Source organism: Delphinus delphis, chromosome 7 (assembly GCF_949987515.2).
Source record: "Delphinus delphis chromosome 7, mDelDel1.2, whole genome shotgun sequence".
In the NCBI taxonomy this organism is placed as follows: Eukaryota; Metazoa; Chordata; class Mammalia; order Artiodactyla; family Delphinidae; genus Delphinus; species Delphinus delphis.
Genome location: NC_082689.1, coordinates 25250158 through 25268712, shown reverse-complemented (window position 1 = coordinate 25268712; position 18555 = coordinate 25250158). Strand labels below are relative to the sequence as shown.

General features: G+C 33.4%; 1 protein-coding gene across 1 annotated transcript in view; it reads right to left on the bottom strand.

The window, feature by feature from the left end:
• Positions 1-18555, bottom strand: part of ERBB4 (erb-b2 receptor tyrosine kinase 4) — a 1108236-nt gene that overhangs the window by 286421 nt on the left and 803260 nt on the right. The window contains exons 7-12 of the mRNA XM_060016164.1: positions 17863-18004; positions 13987-14100; positions 13736-13862; positions 8856-8929; positions 7892-7982; positions 5612-5811 (exon numbers count right to left, since the gene is read on the bottom strand). Coding sequence (XP_059872147.1) covers positions 5612-5811; positions 7892-7982; positions 8856-8929; positions 13736-13862; positions 13987-14100; positions 17863-18004 — 748 coding nt within the window. The remainder of the gene's footprint in view (positions 1-5611; positions 5812-7891; positions 7983-8855; positions 8930-13735; positions 13863-13986; positions 14101-17862; positions 18005-18555) is intronic.

Below are 18555 nucleotides of genomic sequence, written 5' to 3'. Positions count from 1 at the left end.
TTAGGACAAGTGTAAACTAATCTAGTATTTTTGAAAGATGACATAGCAATATATACCAAAATTTATTATATATAACCTAATTTCACAGAAATTCCACTTTTAAGTGTTTAGCCCAAGGAAATGATTGCATAGTACAAAATTTTTTATGAACTAAGATTCACATTATGGCAGTACTGATATGAAAAATAGAAAATAAATGAAATTACCATTAATATGGCACTTATTCAATAAATATTTTTATACACAGCTTACTTGAAATTATATCAAGCATCTTTTAGGACCAAAATGCTATGAGAATGAAAATCAATTACAGGAAAAAAAAACTGTAAAAAAACACAAATACATTGAGGCTAAACAGTGCACTACTAAATAACCAACAGATAGCTGACTAAATCAAAGAAGAGATTTTAAAAATACATAGAAAAAAATGACAATGAAAACACAACCACCCAATACATATGGGACACAGCAAAAGCAGTTCTGAGGGAAATTTATAGCAATTCAATGTCACCTCAAGAAACAAGAAAAATCTCAAATAAACACTTTAACCCTACACTTAAAACCACTAAAGAAAGAAGAACAAGAAAACCCAAAGTCAGTCAAAGCAAAGAAATCATAAAGATCAGAGCAGAAATAATTGAAATAGAAATGAGGAAAACAATAGCAAAGATCAATAAAACTAAAAGCTGGTTCTTTGAGAAGATAAACAAAATTGATAAATCCTTAGCCAGACTCATCAAGAAAAAGAGGGAGAGGACACAAATCAATAAAATTAGAAATGAAAAAGGAGAAATCACAACTGACACTGCAGGAATACAAAGGATTATAAGTGACTACTGCAAACCAGTATATGCCAATAAAATGGACAACCCCGAAGAAATGGAAAAATTCTTGGAAAGGTAAAATTTTCCAAGACTGAACCAGAAAGAATTAGAAAAAATAAACAGACTTATCACAAGCAATGAAATTGAAACCATAAATAAAAATCTTCCAACAATCAAAAGTCTAGGACCAGATGGCTTTACAGGCAAATTCTATCAAACATTTAGAAAACAGCTAACACCCATTCTTCTCAAATTCTTCAAAAAACTGCAGAGGGAGAAACACTCCCAAATTCATTCTATGAAGCCACCATCACCCTGATACCAAAACCAGAAAAAGGATACCACAAAAAAAGAAAATTAGAGACCAATATCACTGATGAACATAGATGCAAAAATCCTGAACAAAATACTAGCAAACAGAATCCAGCAGCACATTGAAAGGATCATACATCATGATGAAGTGGGATTTATCCCAGGGATGCAAGGATTCTTCAGTATATGTAAATCAATCAATGTGATTCACCACATTAACAAATTAAGGAATAAAACCCATATGATCATCTCAATAGATGCAAAAAAAGCTTTCAACAAAATTCAACACACATTTATGATAAAAACGCTCCAGAAAATGGGCAGAGAGGGAACCTACCTCAACATAATAAAGGCCATAGGGTTTCCCTGGTGGCACAGTGGTTAAGAATCCATCTGCCAATGCAGGGGACACAGGTTCAAGCTCTGGCCCGTGAAGATCCCACATGCTGCGGAGCAACTAAGCCCATGAGCCACAACTACTGAGCCGGCGCTCTAGAGCCCGCAAGCCACAACTACTGAAGCCTGTGCGCCTAGAGCTCATGCCCCGCAACAAGAAAAGCCACTGCAATGAGGAGCCCGCACAACAAAATGAAGAGTAGCCCCTGCTCGCCACAACTAGAGAAAGCCCGGGTGCAGCAACAAAGACCCAATGCAGCCAAAAAAAAAAATTAATTAATTAATTAAATTTAAAAATAAATAAATAAAAAATAAATAAAGGCCATATATGACAAACCCACAGCAAGCATCATACTCAATGATGCAAAACTGAAAGCACTCCCTCTAAGATCAGGAACAAGACAAGGATGTCCACTCTCGCCACTCTTATTCAACACAGTTTTGGAAGTCCTAGCCATGGCAATCAGGGAAGAAAAAAGAATTAAAGGAATACAAATTGGAAAAGAAGAAGTAAAACAGTCACTCTTTGCATATGACATGATACTATACATAGAGAATCCTAAAGATGCCACCAGAAAACTACTAGAACTAATCAATGAATTTGGTAAGGTTGCAGGATACAAAATTAATGCACAGAAATCTGTTGCATTTCTCCACCAACAGTGAAAAATCAGAAAGAGAAATTAAGGAAACACTCCCTTATACTACTGCAGCAAAAAGAATAAAATATCTAGGAATAAACCTGCCTAAGGAGGCGAAAGACTTGTACTCAGTAAACTATAAAACACTGATGAAAGAAATCAAAGATGACAAAAACAGATGGAGAAATATACCATGTTCTTGGATTGGAAGAATCAATATTGTGAAAATGACAATATTATCCAAAGCAATCTACAGATTCAATGCAATCCCTATCAAACTACCAATGGCATTCTTCACAGAATTAGAACAAAAAATTTTACAATTCGTCCATTGTTTTGTTTTCTAACAATGATAAAAGCACTATTATAACTAAAAAATAAAATTATTTCAATTTGAAAGGTAATTATGAATATAGTTTCTCTCATTTTTATGTGGTTTTAAGTGTATATGTGCAAATACTTAAAAAATAAAGATGTCTGAGTTCAAATGTAATTCAGATTATGAAGGTTTGTTGTATTTATCTCTTCACTGTTTATATTCTGGTGTTAAAAATTTATGCTTAACTATTTAAAGAAACTTCAAATACTTTTATAAACCTACTATAAAACTCCTTCCAACCAGCACTGTTTTGTCCCTACCACAACCATACAAATAAAGGGGGTAGAAAATGTTCCAGCTTTTCATGTCCTAGAGTTTCTCTCAATCTCAATCTCTTCAAACCATAAAGACATCTGTATGTCTGCTTTGAAAATTTTGACTTAAAAGAGTAAGATTGCTCAAGCTATGGTCACACTTTATAGATGAGGTGAGGTTTTTCTTTTATTGTCATTGCTGTTTTAAATCATGTTGAACTCCAAAAAACATTTAAAAATCAAGGTTGATTTTTCTTTTAAGCTACCAAGCCAATATACAGATTTAGATGAGAGTATTTTATGGTGACTGTGTGTTTGCGTTTATGTGTGTGAATGCATGTGTAAGTGTCCGAGGGTTGTGTACATGTGTATGTGTTGTGTGAGCATATGAATACACACCTTATGCTGTACGTCTGTGTATCCATATGTCTTGTAATGAATATGTGTGTGTGCTCATATATGTCTTGTGTGTGGTATATTAAGAAAGAATGTCTAAAAATGCAATATTTAAGTACATTTAAAATGAAGCAAATATTTGTTTTCCTCTTTGCAGATAATACTATAGATGATAAAATGGCCTTAATCACATGTGGGCGGCCATTGTAGGTTCAGTGTAAACATCAGCAGCACATCTGAAGTCAAGTTTATAGGATAATTACATTTCTGAAAATGCAGGATCCAATGTACTATGAGACCAAAACCCAAATTTTGATAAATGGATTTCATGCAAAAATTGTTTACTCTAAGATGTTAAAAATGAAAAATTATATGCTTAATATTAAATTATAGCACCACAAAACTGCTTTCTTCTAATTGCTTCATTTCTTCCTGAAACTGTAAAGTCAACTATAAAATATGTTCATGGTTTGAAAAGTGGATAAACCTCCAAGAGACCTAACACTGAAAGTTGAAGAAAATGTTAGAGTTTTAATTTATTAATATTATTTATCGTCTTTTGTTTTTTTCAAAATTTTAGAAGTCTTAAAGAGATATGGAATAATTACATAAATTTTTCCTATCTTGCTTTTTCACATTTAATTTCTTTCCACATTTTCTTTTCCCATTTGCTTTTTATTCAGGTTTACAAAAGGTAAAAGAAGGGATTTGTGAAATGATTAAATGAGTTAAAGAAAAAGAATGTTTTTCTCTCATTCTTTTATTGTTTCTTAGTTTTTTTTTTTTTGTTTTTTGTTTTGTCTTCATACCTAAATCTTACCTTTAAAAGGTAGAGGTACTATTGTTTTATTTTCATTTTGTTTCATTTTTTGAAGTAAGTGAAAGAAGAGGAGAGTATAACCCTAACTTAGGGAAATATTTATAAGTTAGTGTTGAGAAAGTTTCTATTTTACTTCCATGAATAATCTACTTTGTCTGGGGCATGTACAAACACAAATATAGTATTGTGGGATAAGAAGCTTAAGTAGAAAAAAAAAAAAAAAAAGCAAGCTTTCTGCCAGGTTTCAGAAATGTATAAAACCAAGGAAACAATCTAGGCTCAATGAAAGGATAAATCTCATTCAATGTGGACATGCATATTTTGATATATAACAATATTTTATATTTCTTGATTCTATGAGGAACAGAAGAATATATAAGAACTTAAGTTCACTCAAAACACGAATCTCATGTTGCAATAGGTCTCTTTTCTCTGGAAAATACTTTTCAGGATCCAAAAGAGCTAAAATGTGAATTCCTCACAAATTATAAGTTATATTTTATAAAAATTGCTAGCCTGAGCTGCCTTAAACCCTTTCTGGTACAAGGTGGGGTATAAATTAATTAGTTCATGGACTACTTGGTAAATTTAAATCATGTTGGCCTCTTAAGAGTTTACATTTTTTAAGAAGTCCTATACTATTCATTCACATACTTAATGAACTTAATCATTATGTATGTATACCCTTGTGATTGTTCCAATGGTGAGATTAAAGAAGCAAGAAGACTTCCTAAGAGCAAAATGTTTCTTAAGAAATGTGACTTTTAAAAGGACTGACTTATCATGACCACAACAAGAATATACATTTGTAAACAGATTCTTTGAATTCTAAGTCATTTTATTTTGTATTTATTAAAAGTAAGTCACTACTATATGCATAGTAGTAGCACTTATAGGATGCAGAATAAAGTAATACCCAGGAGAAAAACAGGGAAGAATTAGGTATTAATCATTGGAGTATCAAAGTATAAGATGGGAATGACTTAGTTATATACAAACATTATTTGCTTCTGTGTAACAAAGAAGTGATGGAACGGATTAAAAAGTAGTAAAATACATGAAAAAAGAGATCACTCCATGCCTACAAAAACACATTTATAAAATGAAGTTTAGCAAACTACTGGAACAGCATTTTTACACATTTCAGAAGAACATGTCTTTTTTTTTTTTCACCACTCCTAAATGGCAAATACTTTGTTATTCTATGTTATCAAATTCTCTGAAGCAAAAAATAAACAGAAAATTTAATAGAGTGGATTTCCATAAATTGATTGGATCCAAGGAATTACCCAGGATGCTTATTAAACATTTAGATTCCCAGGCTCCACTTACACCTATTGAATCTAAATCTCCACAGGAGGGTTCTTATGATTAGGCGAGATTTGAGAACATGAAATACATTATAAAAACATGCAATGTATTATAAAAAGTTACCCATTTGATTATTTTATACCAACCTTTTTTAAGGGTTGAGAAAAAGACGACAACAATTCTGACCCACCACTATGTTTAACTGTTTGGTCCAATGTAGAATGAGAAAAAAAATGTTTAAAGTTTCTAGATTTTTAATGTTTGGGTAATGTACTTACTACAGTTTTCAGCTTTCCTGTTGTCCCGGATCACTATTCTCTGGTTGATTGTGCTGAAGAGCGTTGTCCAGTTAATGGTATGATAATAACACAGGTTGCTGTTGTCAGTGATATAGATGTTTCCTGCACTGATTTCCTTCAGGGATTGGAATTGCAGAGAAGTGATGCCCTGTTGCTTGAGGATAAGCAAGGAAAGGCCACTAAAGAGAGGGGAGAGGAAAAAAATGGAACAGTACTAATTGTTTTCTGGCCATGACATGCATTCTTGAAGTAAAATAAGGATGTCATATCTTACTCCAAAAAGAATGTTAATAGAGTGCAAAAAAGATTGAATTAATAAACCTGAGATACAAATACTACTTTTTTTTTTTTCGGTACACGGACCTCTCACTGCTGTGGCCTCTCCCGTCGCAGAGCACAGGCTCCGGAAGCGCAGGCCCAGCGGCCATGGCTCACAGGCCCAGCCGCTCCGCGGCATGTGGGATCCTCCCGGACCGGGTCACGAACCCGTGTCCCCTGCATTAGCAGGCGGACTCTCAACCACTGTGCCACCAGGGAAGCCCACAAATACTATTTCTTTACATGCTATATGCTGACTGTTTTAAAAGTAATCACTTGAACCCCCCCAAAAAGCCCATCTTTTATAATTATGAATATCAATGATATCTCTGTTTCTGTCTATATATGTACCACTGACGTATCTGCTCACTGCCTTCCCTCCTAACCCCTGAATCTTAAGTTCCTCAAGAATTAAATCCTGTATTAAGACTAAATAATTAAATAAATGTTTATGGGGTGACTGTTCATCTACCCAAAGTAAGACATTAATTCAACTCTAACTACTTAATAGATTTAGACACACTTTCAGAAGGTAAATATCTCAGAGAATGACCATAGGTATTTAGCTTTAATTTATACCTCAGAAACCAAAGCATTAATTGTAATACTTGAAAAATGGATAAGGATAGGAGATGTTAAAAATTAAAGAGAAGAATAAAATTAAACTAAAAAAAAAATACTCAGAAGGCTTGGACAAGTGAGAAAGCATCTCTAAAAGTTAAATAACAACTACACTGTAGAAACAAATTATCATTTCAAGGATGTTGTTTTCTCAACATAGTCCACTTTGTAATTAAATTCTTTGTCCATTTTCTAAAGACTAAATGTGTTTCCCACATTTCAATCAACTTATGAACATTATTTTATATTTTGGAAATCAAAGCTGTCCTCTAAATTTGCTTTGCTTTTAGTACTCAGATTCTTTTTCATGTTTTATATATACACATGCATGGAGAACTCTAATATACAGATATATAACGTGTGTGTGTAACCAAGTGGGATGTAATTCGCTCTCTCAAATCTTTGTTCCCATCATAACCATCCTTAGTTGTTGATTACAACGTGAGCATAATAATGCCTTGACTTAGATTTATAACACTTTATTCAATTGGTTCCATATAGCACTTGAATAGATTATATCTCTCAACTATCCTTTTTTATTAAGCACTTTTCCCCTTTACATTTTAGAAGTTCTTACAGATATACCTGTTTTAATAGCAAAATTCAATGGACTTCCTGTGAACCATTATTATAGAATATTTAATGACAGTATTGACTTTAGGCATCTTTCGGATTTAAGTAGAAAAATTATCAAGGTCTCCTTATATAAATAGACTTTTAACAGTTCATAAACAATAATTTTGTGCAGATGAAATCTGAAGTAAAATAAAAACAGTGGCTTAATAAATATTAAAACATATATTTTTCTTATGTGAATAAAAATATTGACATTAGAACTTTAGAACAGTATCCTTCTGAGCCCTGATTATCTGTCCATTATTAACCAGCACTGCATGTAGCATAGTGGACCAAATTCTAAATTATCAGCGCCGTGATGCTTTGTTCAAATGATAGCTCCAGAGACAAAATGAGAACCTCCTGGAAAAACAGCATTTGTATCCCATACACCGAAGTCATTACAAAGTCATTCAAGTCTATCTTTTAATTATGATAACATATGATCAAAATGAAGGTTCAGTTTTATGGTTCACATCATGTACTCCACAACTGCCAAACACTAAAATTACTTTAAGTGACAGGCAGTTGATAAATCAAGTTGTATACTTTAAAGCACAATCAGGGGTATTTTTCATTGAGTTTTCCTTTAAAATTTAAAGTGGAAAACCAATATTTCTAGAATCAGTAAATCAATGAGTCTGATGGCTATGACATAATGTACACATGATTCAGAGACCTATAACTTTGAATATATACACCTACCTATAGAGTACTCTTCCACCAATGGTCACCAGGTTAGAAAAAACACTGAAGTCAGTCATGTTTGGGGGCCATGATTGTATGTTCAAGAAACCTACAAAAGATAAGGGCAGTAAAATAATTCAGGATATCATTGTCTCAGCAACAGTGTTTAATACCAATTATTCTTAAAATATGATGAATATGGGAGGTAAGGAAAAGGCAGCAAATATTCATATTTTTGAACCATTCTGTATCATATTTCTTCTTCCAATATTCAGTGTCTTACCCAAAGTTTCTGGGCTACAATACTCAATAGATGATGAATGTCAAAATAATGAACACCAAGAATATATACATACAGAATCATATAAGTGTATGGTTTAAAGATTTAAATGAAAAAAAAAAGATTTAAATGATTCTTAATTTGATTTATTCTTCTAAATGGAAAAATTATTTAGTCTAACTAGACAAAGAGTTTAATTTCTCTGAAATCTTTTGCCACCTTATCTGTACATTTACAACATCAGCTGTCTTGCATTTTAAGACATTTATGTATATAACTAAGCCTCCTTATTTGATTTTACATTCTTTGATAGCAAACCCATGTCTGATTCATGTCTATGGGCCCCATATCATCTACTATGACAGCTCTGAACATATCAGGTCCTCAATAAACATGTGCTAAATGAATCCTACCTGCTACCCATCCTCAACAGTACTTGTGAAAAGTAAATAGAAACACATTGATTCAAAGATCCACTGACATTTGCAAAAACAGTAACATCAAAATTTCAAGGATTTTTTTTTAATTCCACAGATTTCAAAATGTGCACAGATGCTAAGTAACTAAGACACCCATCATTTAAAATAATACGTGTTTTCAAAACTAGAATTTGCTTTGAAAATTCCAATACTATGTAATATTTTTAACAAAAGACTAAAATTCACATAGTTCATAGCACAACAAACTCACTTTAAAAATTACCTGTTATCTCTCGGACTGTCCGAAACACGTTCAGTTTCTCTGGGTCTATGGCTTCAATTGCATTGTAAGGGTCCCTAGGGAAAAAAAAAAAAGAAAATGAAGCCGAACTTAAAATTAGATAAAGGGGTGAAAATATGAGAAATGTGACAAAAATTATTTCATTCCAATTGAATTTTAATTAGCAATAGGAAGGTTAGCAGTGTTTTATCCAGATTTTCTATGCTAGATGTGGAAGGGGATTAAAAGGTACTTTCAGGAAATTTTGATGACACAGATTATGAGTTCTTCATTGAAGGCTATTCTAGATCCAGAGGAACGGTTCAATTTGACTATCCTGAATAAACCTCCAAATATAGCAATTCCATTCATTAACCACTTTATTTTGCCTTTAAAAGTTTATTCTCAATTGGAAAAATATACACTGCAAATAAATTATGTTATGGTGAGAATAATTGCCTTTTGGGTTCCTCAAAGCATACTAAATTGCTAACAGAACCTGTAATTTCATAAGAAAGGTGAAAACAAATACAGGAAGTAAACTTTTTTATTTTTCTGTATTTTCACATTTATCTATCAGGGCAATCTTGTTCCTATCTGTTTATTTATGTTCACTTTCATATGACAGGAACTATTTGCTTCCCTCTATATGAATCATACTAACATTTGAAAATAAAATTTACCACAAATTTAACAATACTCAAAATGTGTTGTAAATTTTGGGGATTTTTAAAAATACAATCTCCTAATGCATAAATATATTTTTTGTAATTAATGTTATTGATACATAAATGCCCTGTCTTTACAAAAATTAATATAAAATACCTTTAAAATTAAATATTTAATGTAATTTTTCAGAAGTTTTCATCTTAGGAAAATATTTTTCATTTATAACAACCTGCCCATACAAAATAATTACATTCTTGAATATTAAGCCAAATATAAACATAATATTAAACATTTCTCAGTAATTCAAGCAATATTTTCAGATTTTCTTAAGTAATATTTAGTAGTTTTTCTAGGTTTTATTACTTTAAAAGGTGCTCTGTGCTATTCTGGGCAAGTAGAAACCTTATATTAATATATACTCTTCAGAGAAAAATTAAATTCCATTCACTGGTCATTTCTCCAAGAGAGATCAAACGTTCTAAAAACAAGGAATTAGGCTCTTTTAGCAGTTTGTATCCACCTTTAGCAATCAACTGAATTTTATCCTTGTACTGGATATCTGTTGTTTTACCAGTCTCTGAGAACCTTCTTTTTCACATGGGGAATAAACACTAGGATACATGATCCATTGGAGGCTATCAGTCAATGTGCTCCACAATCCCCTGACAAACAGATAAGCATATGGCCTTTCTTCTAAGAATCTGATTCTGAATCCACCAGCATTTATTCATCCTGGCATTAGAGCCTTGAAAACATTCTCTATTAGTTCAGCAAACTTGATCTCTGGAACCACCTTTTACTGGCTCTCTCTGCTTGATTCATCAGCATATTTTCTATACTGTGAACCATCCCATATCTTTTAAAAGAAAAAAAAAATCTTGCTTAATGAAATTACTGCTTCAAACTGAGAAAAACTAAGATGTTTAATCAATACATTGTGCTACTAGTTTAACATGGTGTGTTATAGAAGGCTTGGAAACACTATAAATGAGTGTCCCCATAATTCACACATAAACAATTAAGATTTTCCTTAATGTGACATGAATATCTTTCAAAAGCTTAAAGTCTAAATTAATATTCTAGCAAACTTGCTCTATTTGTAACTGAAGATATATAGAATGAATATCTATGCTTTCAGTGAAAATGGAGCCACAAAATTAGGTTCATCATGCGGGAAAATTCTGGTTGCTATCATTTTCTAATGTGCAAAGATGTCTGCATGCACATGAAATATCAGCTCTGCAGTAGTAGAATGAACTTTCAACATTTGTTCTTTGATGAAAAGCAGTGTCTAGAATAGCTCTAGCCATATAATCAAATATTCCTGCTTTACTGAGAAACACTCAAAGTTCAGGTCAAGCACACAATAATGGGGTCAGTCCAAACCTTTACTGAGAACACTTCCAGGTTGCCAGGAATGAAATGAATTCTGGACTGTTCACATGAAGCCCAGCGGACCACAGAAATTTTATATACTTAATTTTAGAGATTCAGGACTCTCATAAAATAAATTGACAGAATCCCACTTACCAACTTAAAAGTACCCCTAGGGCGTTCCACCCTACAGCCACTTGAAATCCATAGATTTTAAAATTGAGAAGTTTCCTAGCTAAATTCAGGACCATGAAAAAAAACATTATGTCCACCCTGTTATTGTGTTGGGTGATCCAAAATAAAGCTCAGGATAAAGAGAGAGAAACATATTTTCACAATTCCATAGAAATCATGTTATTTTTTTCACCAAGCTCATTATCTGTTTCCCATTGTCTATCATCATTACAGTCGATCATCTAAGTACTTTCTTGTTTGTGTCACACTGTGACACAGCATGAACATGCTTATTTGGTGAGCATTTTATTGCTCTAAGCATATTCACAGGGACATTATTAGACATGACAAGACACGAAAGGGGATCCTATGATAACCCTGAACGCTGAATTTTGTCTGCAGTTCCCATTCTAAATAAGGAAATAAGAATGCCTAGTTTATTTCTAGCAATGGTGGTATCGTGCTATAAACTGAACATTGAGCTCTTTTATATGTTAACATTTTAGTTGACAACTTCACAGTAAATTTATTTTTTGCAGAAATTTGTTTTTGAAAAGTACACTCTTACTTAATTATGGGTTTTTCACTTCTATTAGTTTAAAGAAATACTCTAGCTATTTTAATCAAACCATACATCCTATTAAAAACTAGATAGTAGAAGATATAGGGTAATGGAAATTAAGTGAAGTAAAAAATTTTGTTAATTTACTGAAAGCTTTGTTAATAATACCTCATGTTATTCATCTTTAAAATCTCTCTCTTTGTCCATATGCACACACATATTACATACATGAATACACATATGCCTACACATAAGTGTCTGAGACCTACTCAATTAACTTTATATTAATACTTTCCTAAAATGAAAGGGAAAGGCTTCAGAATATGTTTCATGTTGGCATGAGACTAGGAGTGAGGAACATATCTTATTTCACATATATATTTGTCCTGGAAAATGCCTTATATATTATGCTTAAGACACAATAATATTAATTATAATGTTAAATTTAAGTGTTATAATTAAGGACAAATAATAATCGTCTGAACTAGGAAGTATGACATCGTAAAGTAAGGATTGCCATGAAAATAACTTTGTCTTTATTTGGTTTCCAGTAGTCTATGAGATATTATCTGTTGCACTGTATGCTGTGCTATATACTAGATATAGTCACTGAGATTTTCCTCTTGAAGTGCCTTTTTCTCCTTTTTTTTAACTTTCTTTTGTTTCGGAGGTTTAGCAATTTTTAACTTCTATTTTTGTTACTTTTCAATCTCTCTCTTTACCTCTCTCTCTCTCCCCTTTCCCTCCTTTACTCCTTCCCTTCCCCCACCTTTTTCTTTCTTTTTTATACCATTTATTAAGGTTTACTGTATGCCAGGCACTGGGCTGAACACTTAAAAAAATGTATATTTTGTTTTATTTTGAATCTCCACAACAACCAGAAGATGTAGGTATTTATTATTAACCCAGTTCTCAACTTTACATTGGAGTTGTTTGACATGGAAGCCACACAGCTCAATACAGATTGTCCATGGTGGAGCCGACTGAATGTGTCCCATCTCAAAATGGTAGTACCACCCATCTCCAATAGATTGTTGCCATGTAAACTAAGAGTAATCACATGCACATTTTTTTTTAAAGAGACGTTAAAAATCTGGATCTTATTTTAAAAAACAAAACAACAAGAAACACCTCTTAGACCAAATATAACAGAAAGTGAATACATACTATTACAGTTTCTGGCACAGATCCATATTAAAGCTATATTTTAAAGTAAAGAAATGCTTTATGTACTAAGACCTACGGTAATTTATCTGAATGGAAAGAAACGCTTTGTTCTATTTCTCTTATTGTTCCTATTTGACGTATTTATTCATAATGTGTTAAATTGTTTTGCTTCTAGAAATGATATATGTTTAGAGTAATCTTTTGAATTGAAATATGTGAGTGATATTTTTTATCTGTAGCCCATAGCACTAATATTTAGGAATTAAGTAGTGATATATACAAATAGATAAAATATAAAGTAAAAATATTGATATTTTCATTACAGTTGAAAGGATGCAAACTTGGTCATTTTCCCAGTTAAAAACAGCAGGTGGTTCTGTAATGAAGGGGCCCAGAAAATGTTACAATTTTTATTGCTAAAATGAAATACATTTAATAGATTTATCACTGACTTCCCAAGTCTAAAACAGAAAAAGATGCAGCAAGGCAAAGAAAATACCTGAAAACTCAGAATTTCAACTTACTGATTTGTTTTCTGTGAGATGCATTAATTTATGTTGTTTTGAACTAATTGGTTAGGAATTTGAATGAAATTCCCCACTTTGTCCACTGATATGTTTCCCTAAACATATCCACAAATGTGCCAAGCTTACTGAAATCTATGGATTTGAGGAAAATGTCCTGTAAATACATCTTAGCTTATATATAAATCGATATTTTTAAATCTAAGTTGTCACCAAATTCATAATCTGGATGTACCCCCAAAATTTGTTTTACTATCACTGCTGGTGAAATCTGGCATTTGACTTTGTTGGAGGAAAGCATTAATGTGTAGTGGAACTCTGTGTCAAAAGGAATCAAACAGACAAAACTACAGAATCTCTTAAGCTTTGTCTGCACTTCGTAAAACAATTTTCCACAAAAATGTAATACTGACCCATGAATACCAGTGACTAGGAAGATCAAATTCCCATTGATTTTGGTGCAGTTTATGAATTTGTCAATGTTACTAGAATCCACGGTCTGAGCTGACATCAATGATCCTGTGCCAATGCCATCACAAGCTGTAGAAACAAGATGCACAATTAGAGAGCTGAGAAAATTTTTCTTTAGTCAATAAATTATTGCATTTTTATTATAAAATAACAGTATTTTTTCATTATAAAATGAAAAAAAAAATATCATCACCTTTTGGGCAAATGTCAGTACAAGGTTTACACATTTTAATCCCATTTTCTTCTACTTCCATCTTGGAACTAGGGCAGGCACGCACACAGGAACTGGAATCGACCACGAAGTTATCTGATAAAAAAAAGGTAAAATTAACAATAACGTTGAGGTTCAGCAAAAGATTTTAAAACAAGATATTTTAGGGTTTGAAAATTATTTTCATTTGAAAATGATAGTACGTATGTTTCTTTCCCTAAAACAACTCTGTCTAAATATCTCCACCTGAAATAGCATCTACGAACACCACATTCAAATCCAAGGGCAGTGTGTGTTAACAACAACTGGTACTTGCTTGACTACTGCTCCACATTCTGAATTGCCCCCAAGATAGTGAATTTCCTTTACAGACTTAGGAAACTGCATGACATTTAGTTTGTGTTTTTCAGTAGTTCCACTTCATTTCATGTCATGATGCAAGTTTGAAGTCTAAAAATACTTCAAGTTACATGAAGCACAAATGAAGCTGAAGTTAAACTGCCTTGGATGAAGGGAGTGCACTTCATATCCAAGAAGAAATGTTTAAAATGTGTTCATCTTTCATTGGAGTGCCGTAGAAACTGTCCCATTGCTTTACACGAAGAAACAAAATGAAATTTGAAAGGGCAGTACTTTAGGAAAGGTATATTAACTAACCCAGGAACATCTAATTACCTGACATGGTGAAATGTTTAGGAAGCCAGTGGTCTGGAATATGCCAGAACATTCCCTCCCAAAAATAAGGACAAATTTTTACATCTAGGGCCTCCCACGATAAAGGGAAAACACAATACCTGCTAGGCTGCTTTGGGTTTTGAAGGCAGCATCCTTCCATGTTTGGAAAAACTGCTTCTGGCCCAACATTCTAGTCTAGAAGGCTTCCGACCTTGAAGAGGGCCCAGAGCAGGAAAGGCACATGATGCAGGTCCAGGCTGGGGTACAAGCAATTCTGCTACTTGGATCACAAAACCCAAGAGGCTCTATGACATTAGAAGTATCTCTGGCGGGAAGATATGCCACGTGGAGTTATGGCAAGTCCCGACCGGGAAATCCCAGCTGAGACCTCTAGGAATTATACACCATTTAATATTTAATAAACAACTCCTGACATACTTCTGGGTCCTGGCAGAGAGAGACTACCTAACCATGAGTCACGGATTGATCTTGTAGCCAGAATTGCCCATCACACACAAGGTTTTGTTAAAAACCATCATAATGTTGAGCAGGTCCAACAGCAATCCATTGTAAGATGGAAGCAGTACATTTGGGATTGATGTGAGCAGGGGTAGACGCACAAGTAAACTGCATAAGCAGGTGGTCCAAATCCCCACGTCATCCACCACTGTGCTGGCACCTTTCACTAAGCTCATACCCATGGCTGCATGGGGACCAAGAGAGAGCACGTATGACAAGCTGACAGAGGAAGACAAAAACTAAGCTTGGGGTGTGGGTGCAAGCAGCTGAAAATGGAGGGCAGCTGCCCTGCAGCCTCAGTCAGGAGTGGACTTGAAATATAGTGGCAAGGAAAAATCCCACCAATGGGCATAGTTCTGGGTAGTGCAAATGATCCTTTACTTTGTAGGGAATAAATAGGAGTTTAGAATAAATATGAACTCATGAGCAGTGGCTTGCCCTAGGAGAAGAAGTACTGGAAAATCTGGAATTGGGATTGAAGGGAGTCTGGGGTAGAGGCATATATATGAATCCATGAGAGTGGGTATAAAGTGTGAAGATCTTTGTATTCCAAGTTAATATCCACTAGAGGGCATCCACCACAAAAGAGACACTTTGCTGAGACTCCGTCACAGCCTGATCTCACTTCATTTCCTTCCCTCATGGGTCTTGATTCTGAGAACACTTCTTAAACAACCATAGTCTCTGTCTCAGGGGAACCCAACCTGCAACAGGTGTAAACATCCTTTCTGCAAGGTCTTTAGGGATACCTCGTATTTAAAAACTTCCACATTTTTGCAGCAATTTATGCCAAGTGAAATTTTTTAAAAAGGTTACAAATATCTTCATTATCGGTTAGGTTCAGATTTTGCAGTCAAATTAGTTTCAAAAAATATTTGTTGTTTAGGGGTTTTGAATTTCAGAATTCTGAATTAGGAACTGTAGACCAGTATTTAGAAACTGAACATCTTTGTTTTTCTAAGACAGCTACAGTTTAGCAAATCAAGGTCCCTCAAAGATTTGAATTTTACATAGATAAATAATGAAGTTCTTTAAATTAATCTGTAATTGGATAGACCTAAACTAATCCATGAAAGGAAGTTTATGAGTTACCATATCTATGGTAACTGGGCATTTAATTTCAAAAAACAGTCCTAAGTATTTAGCCCCTTGTCATAACTTAGGAGTTGAGAGACTTCAGATGAGACACTACAAAGGATGTAATAAAGAAAAGGAAAATTCCCTAGCTCAGGTTTTTCTGGTCTTGCACTCCAGACCAAGCCTTGGGCCTCAACCTCAGGGCTTGAATAAAAAGGAAAGCACCAAAAATTTCAAAAAAGCATGGGTTTGACTATCTTTGGGGCAAACCACCGTAATATGAAGTAGTAGAGCAGGAGGACATTTGTCTAAGAAACCGAAGAAATTCATCATCTAGCCACATTCTACAATACTCTCAAGCCCCCTATTTTGCAAGACAGTAGACGGGGAAATATAGGGTAACTTCAGATGAGAAGCTGTTAGATCAAAAACATAACTTTGGATATAAAATTGTTTAAGATGGAAAAATCTCTTCTATCCTAGAGTTAGTGTGTCTGTGATTTTAAAATGGTAAGTTAGAGCCATGTTAAATATATATATATATATATATATATATATACACACACACTCATAATTATTCTTTTAATCAATATAAAATATTTAATAATAAAGGCTGGAATCATCATTGCTTTCAAAGACTTGTTTTTACATACTATTCCTCTGAACCCTATCCCCTATCCCTTTGATCTTTATAATGTATCTGGGAAAGAGAGAGGGTACATATGATTATCCACATTTTAAAGAGGAGGAAATAGAAAACTAAATAGTTTATCTAAAATCACACGACTAATAAGTGGGCAAAGCTATAACCGAAGCCACTCTAATATCATGTCCCTTACACTTCATACTTCATCACGTGGACAAAGCAAAACAAGAACAAAAACACAGTATCTGTGTGCTGTAGAATGTAAAGTCTTCTTTTAATTGAGTATGTGGATAAAAGTAGTGGGTTTTTTTAGCCTTCCAGTAAGTAAAACATTGAAGAACTGTCTCATTGGTCTTTTCAAGCAAAGAAACTGACTTGAACAGGTATTGAGACATATACTATTCTTGATGAAAGCTAAATCGGTCATTGTGTATCCCCAGGATGAATTGTCAATTTGGTAAAGGCCCCTTAATATGCCCTTTATATCCACTGTTATTGTTTAACATTGGATTTGATGTTAAAACTACAATGCTATACGTTCTATAACAAATAAATAATAAGAAATAATTTTAGGTGAAAATGCATTGTTATTAGAGCAGATCTCTTTCATTACATAGCTTGCTGCTACTTAACTAATCACTTTTCTGAGGAACAAAATCGTGTGCAAAACCATTGACATATAGTGAAAATATTGAGTTTAGAAGTCAATGAATGACACTGTACTATAACTTCAAACATGCCACTACTTTGCTGAGACTATGAACCAATCACTTCAATTTTTTGAATTTTAATTTTCTTATTTGTGAAATGATAATAATAGTACCAATTCTCAAGTAATTCACAATATTGTCACAATTTTGAAATTCAATAAACTTACATGAAATTCCTCTGCTTTTAAATGATGAGCTAATTGATTTGGCTCTTCTTATCCTGTTACTTACGTGGGCACTTCTTGACACAAAATGCTCCATAGGTGTATTTTGCATTGAAGTTATGCTCCAGTTGAAAGGTTGTTGGATTGTAGACAAAAGTTTGCGGACACTGAGTAACACATGCTCCACTATCATTGAAGTTCATGCAGGCCTGCAACACAGCAAAGATTAATTTTGTTTTAAAAATAACCTTCATAATACTTGTTAAAGGGACACTGCTACAACAGTTCTGTGATAGGTTGTATTGTTTACTCAGCGTACATCAATTTCATAAAAACTGGAAAATCTGATAACCTCCTAGTTGTAAGGGCTTATTTTTTAACTTTGCATTTGTTTTGTACTTCTCAATTTTACAAAACTGTTTTTCTAATGTCAGTAAATATACCATCTACAGTTATTGATGTTCTAATTGCTTGGTATCTATCCATTGATTTCTAAACTGAGAATTGGTTTAAATTATTAAAGTTAGATAATAGTGAAAACTTATTTAAGCTTACCCTTATCCAAAGGGTTTATGTTGAGTCTTAGAGTCTGGCAGTGACAACTAAATCTCCATTTGTACAGGCTAGAATTTCCTTAAAGCTGGTTTGGAGAGTTCAGTGCCTTAAGTGATATGGTAAGTCCATTCATCACCATCGTATAGTGAGAAAATGTGATGGTCATTCAAACTGGACTTAAAGAAAAGTCTCTGGCAGGTGACTA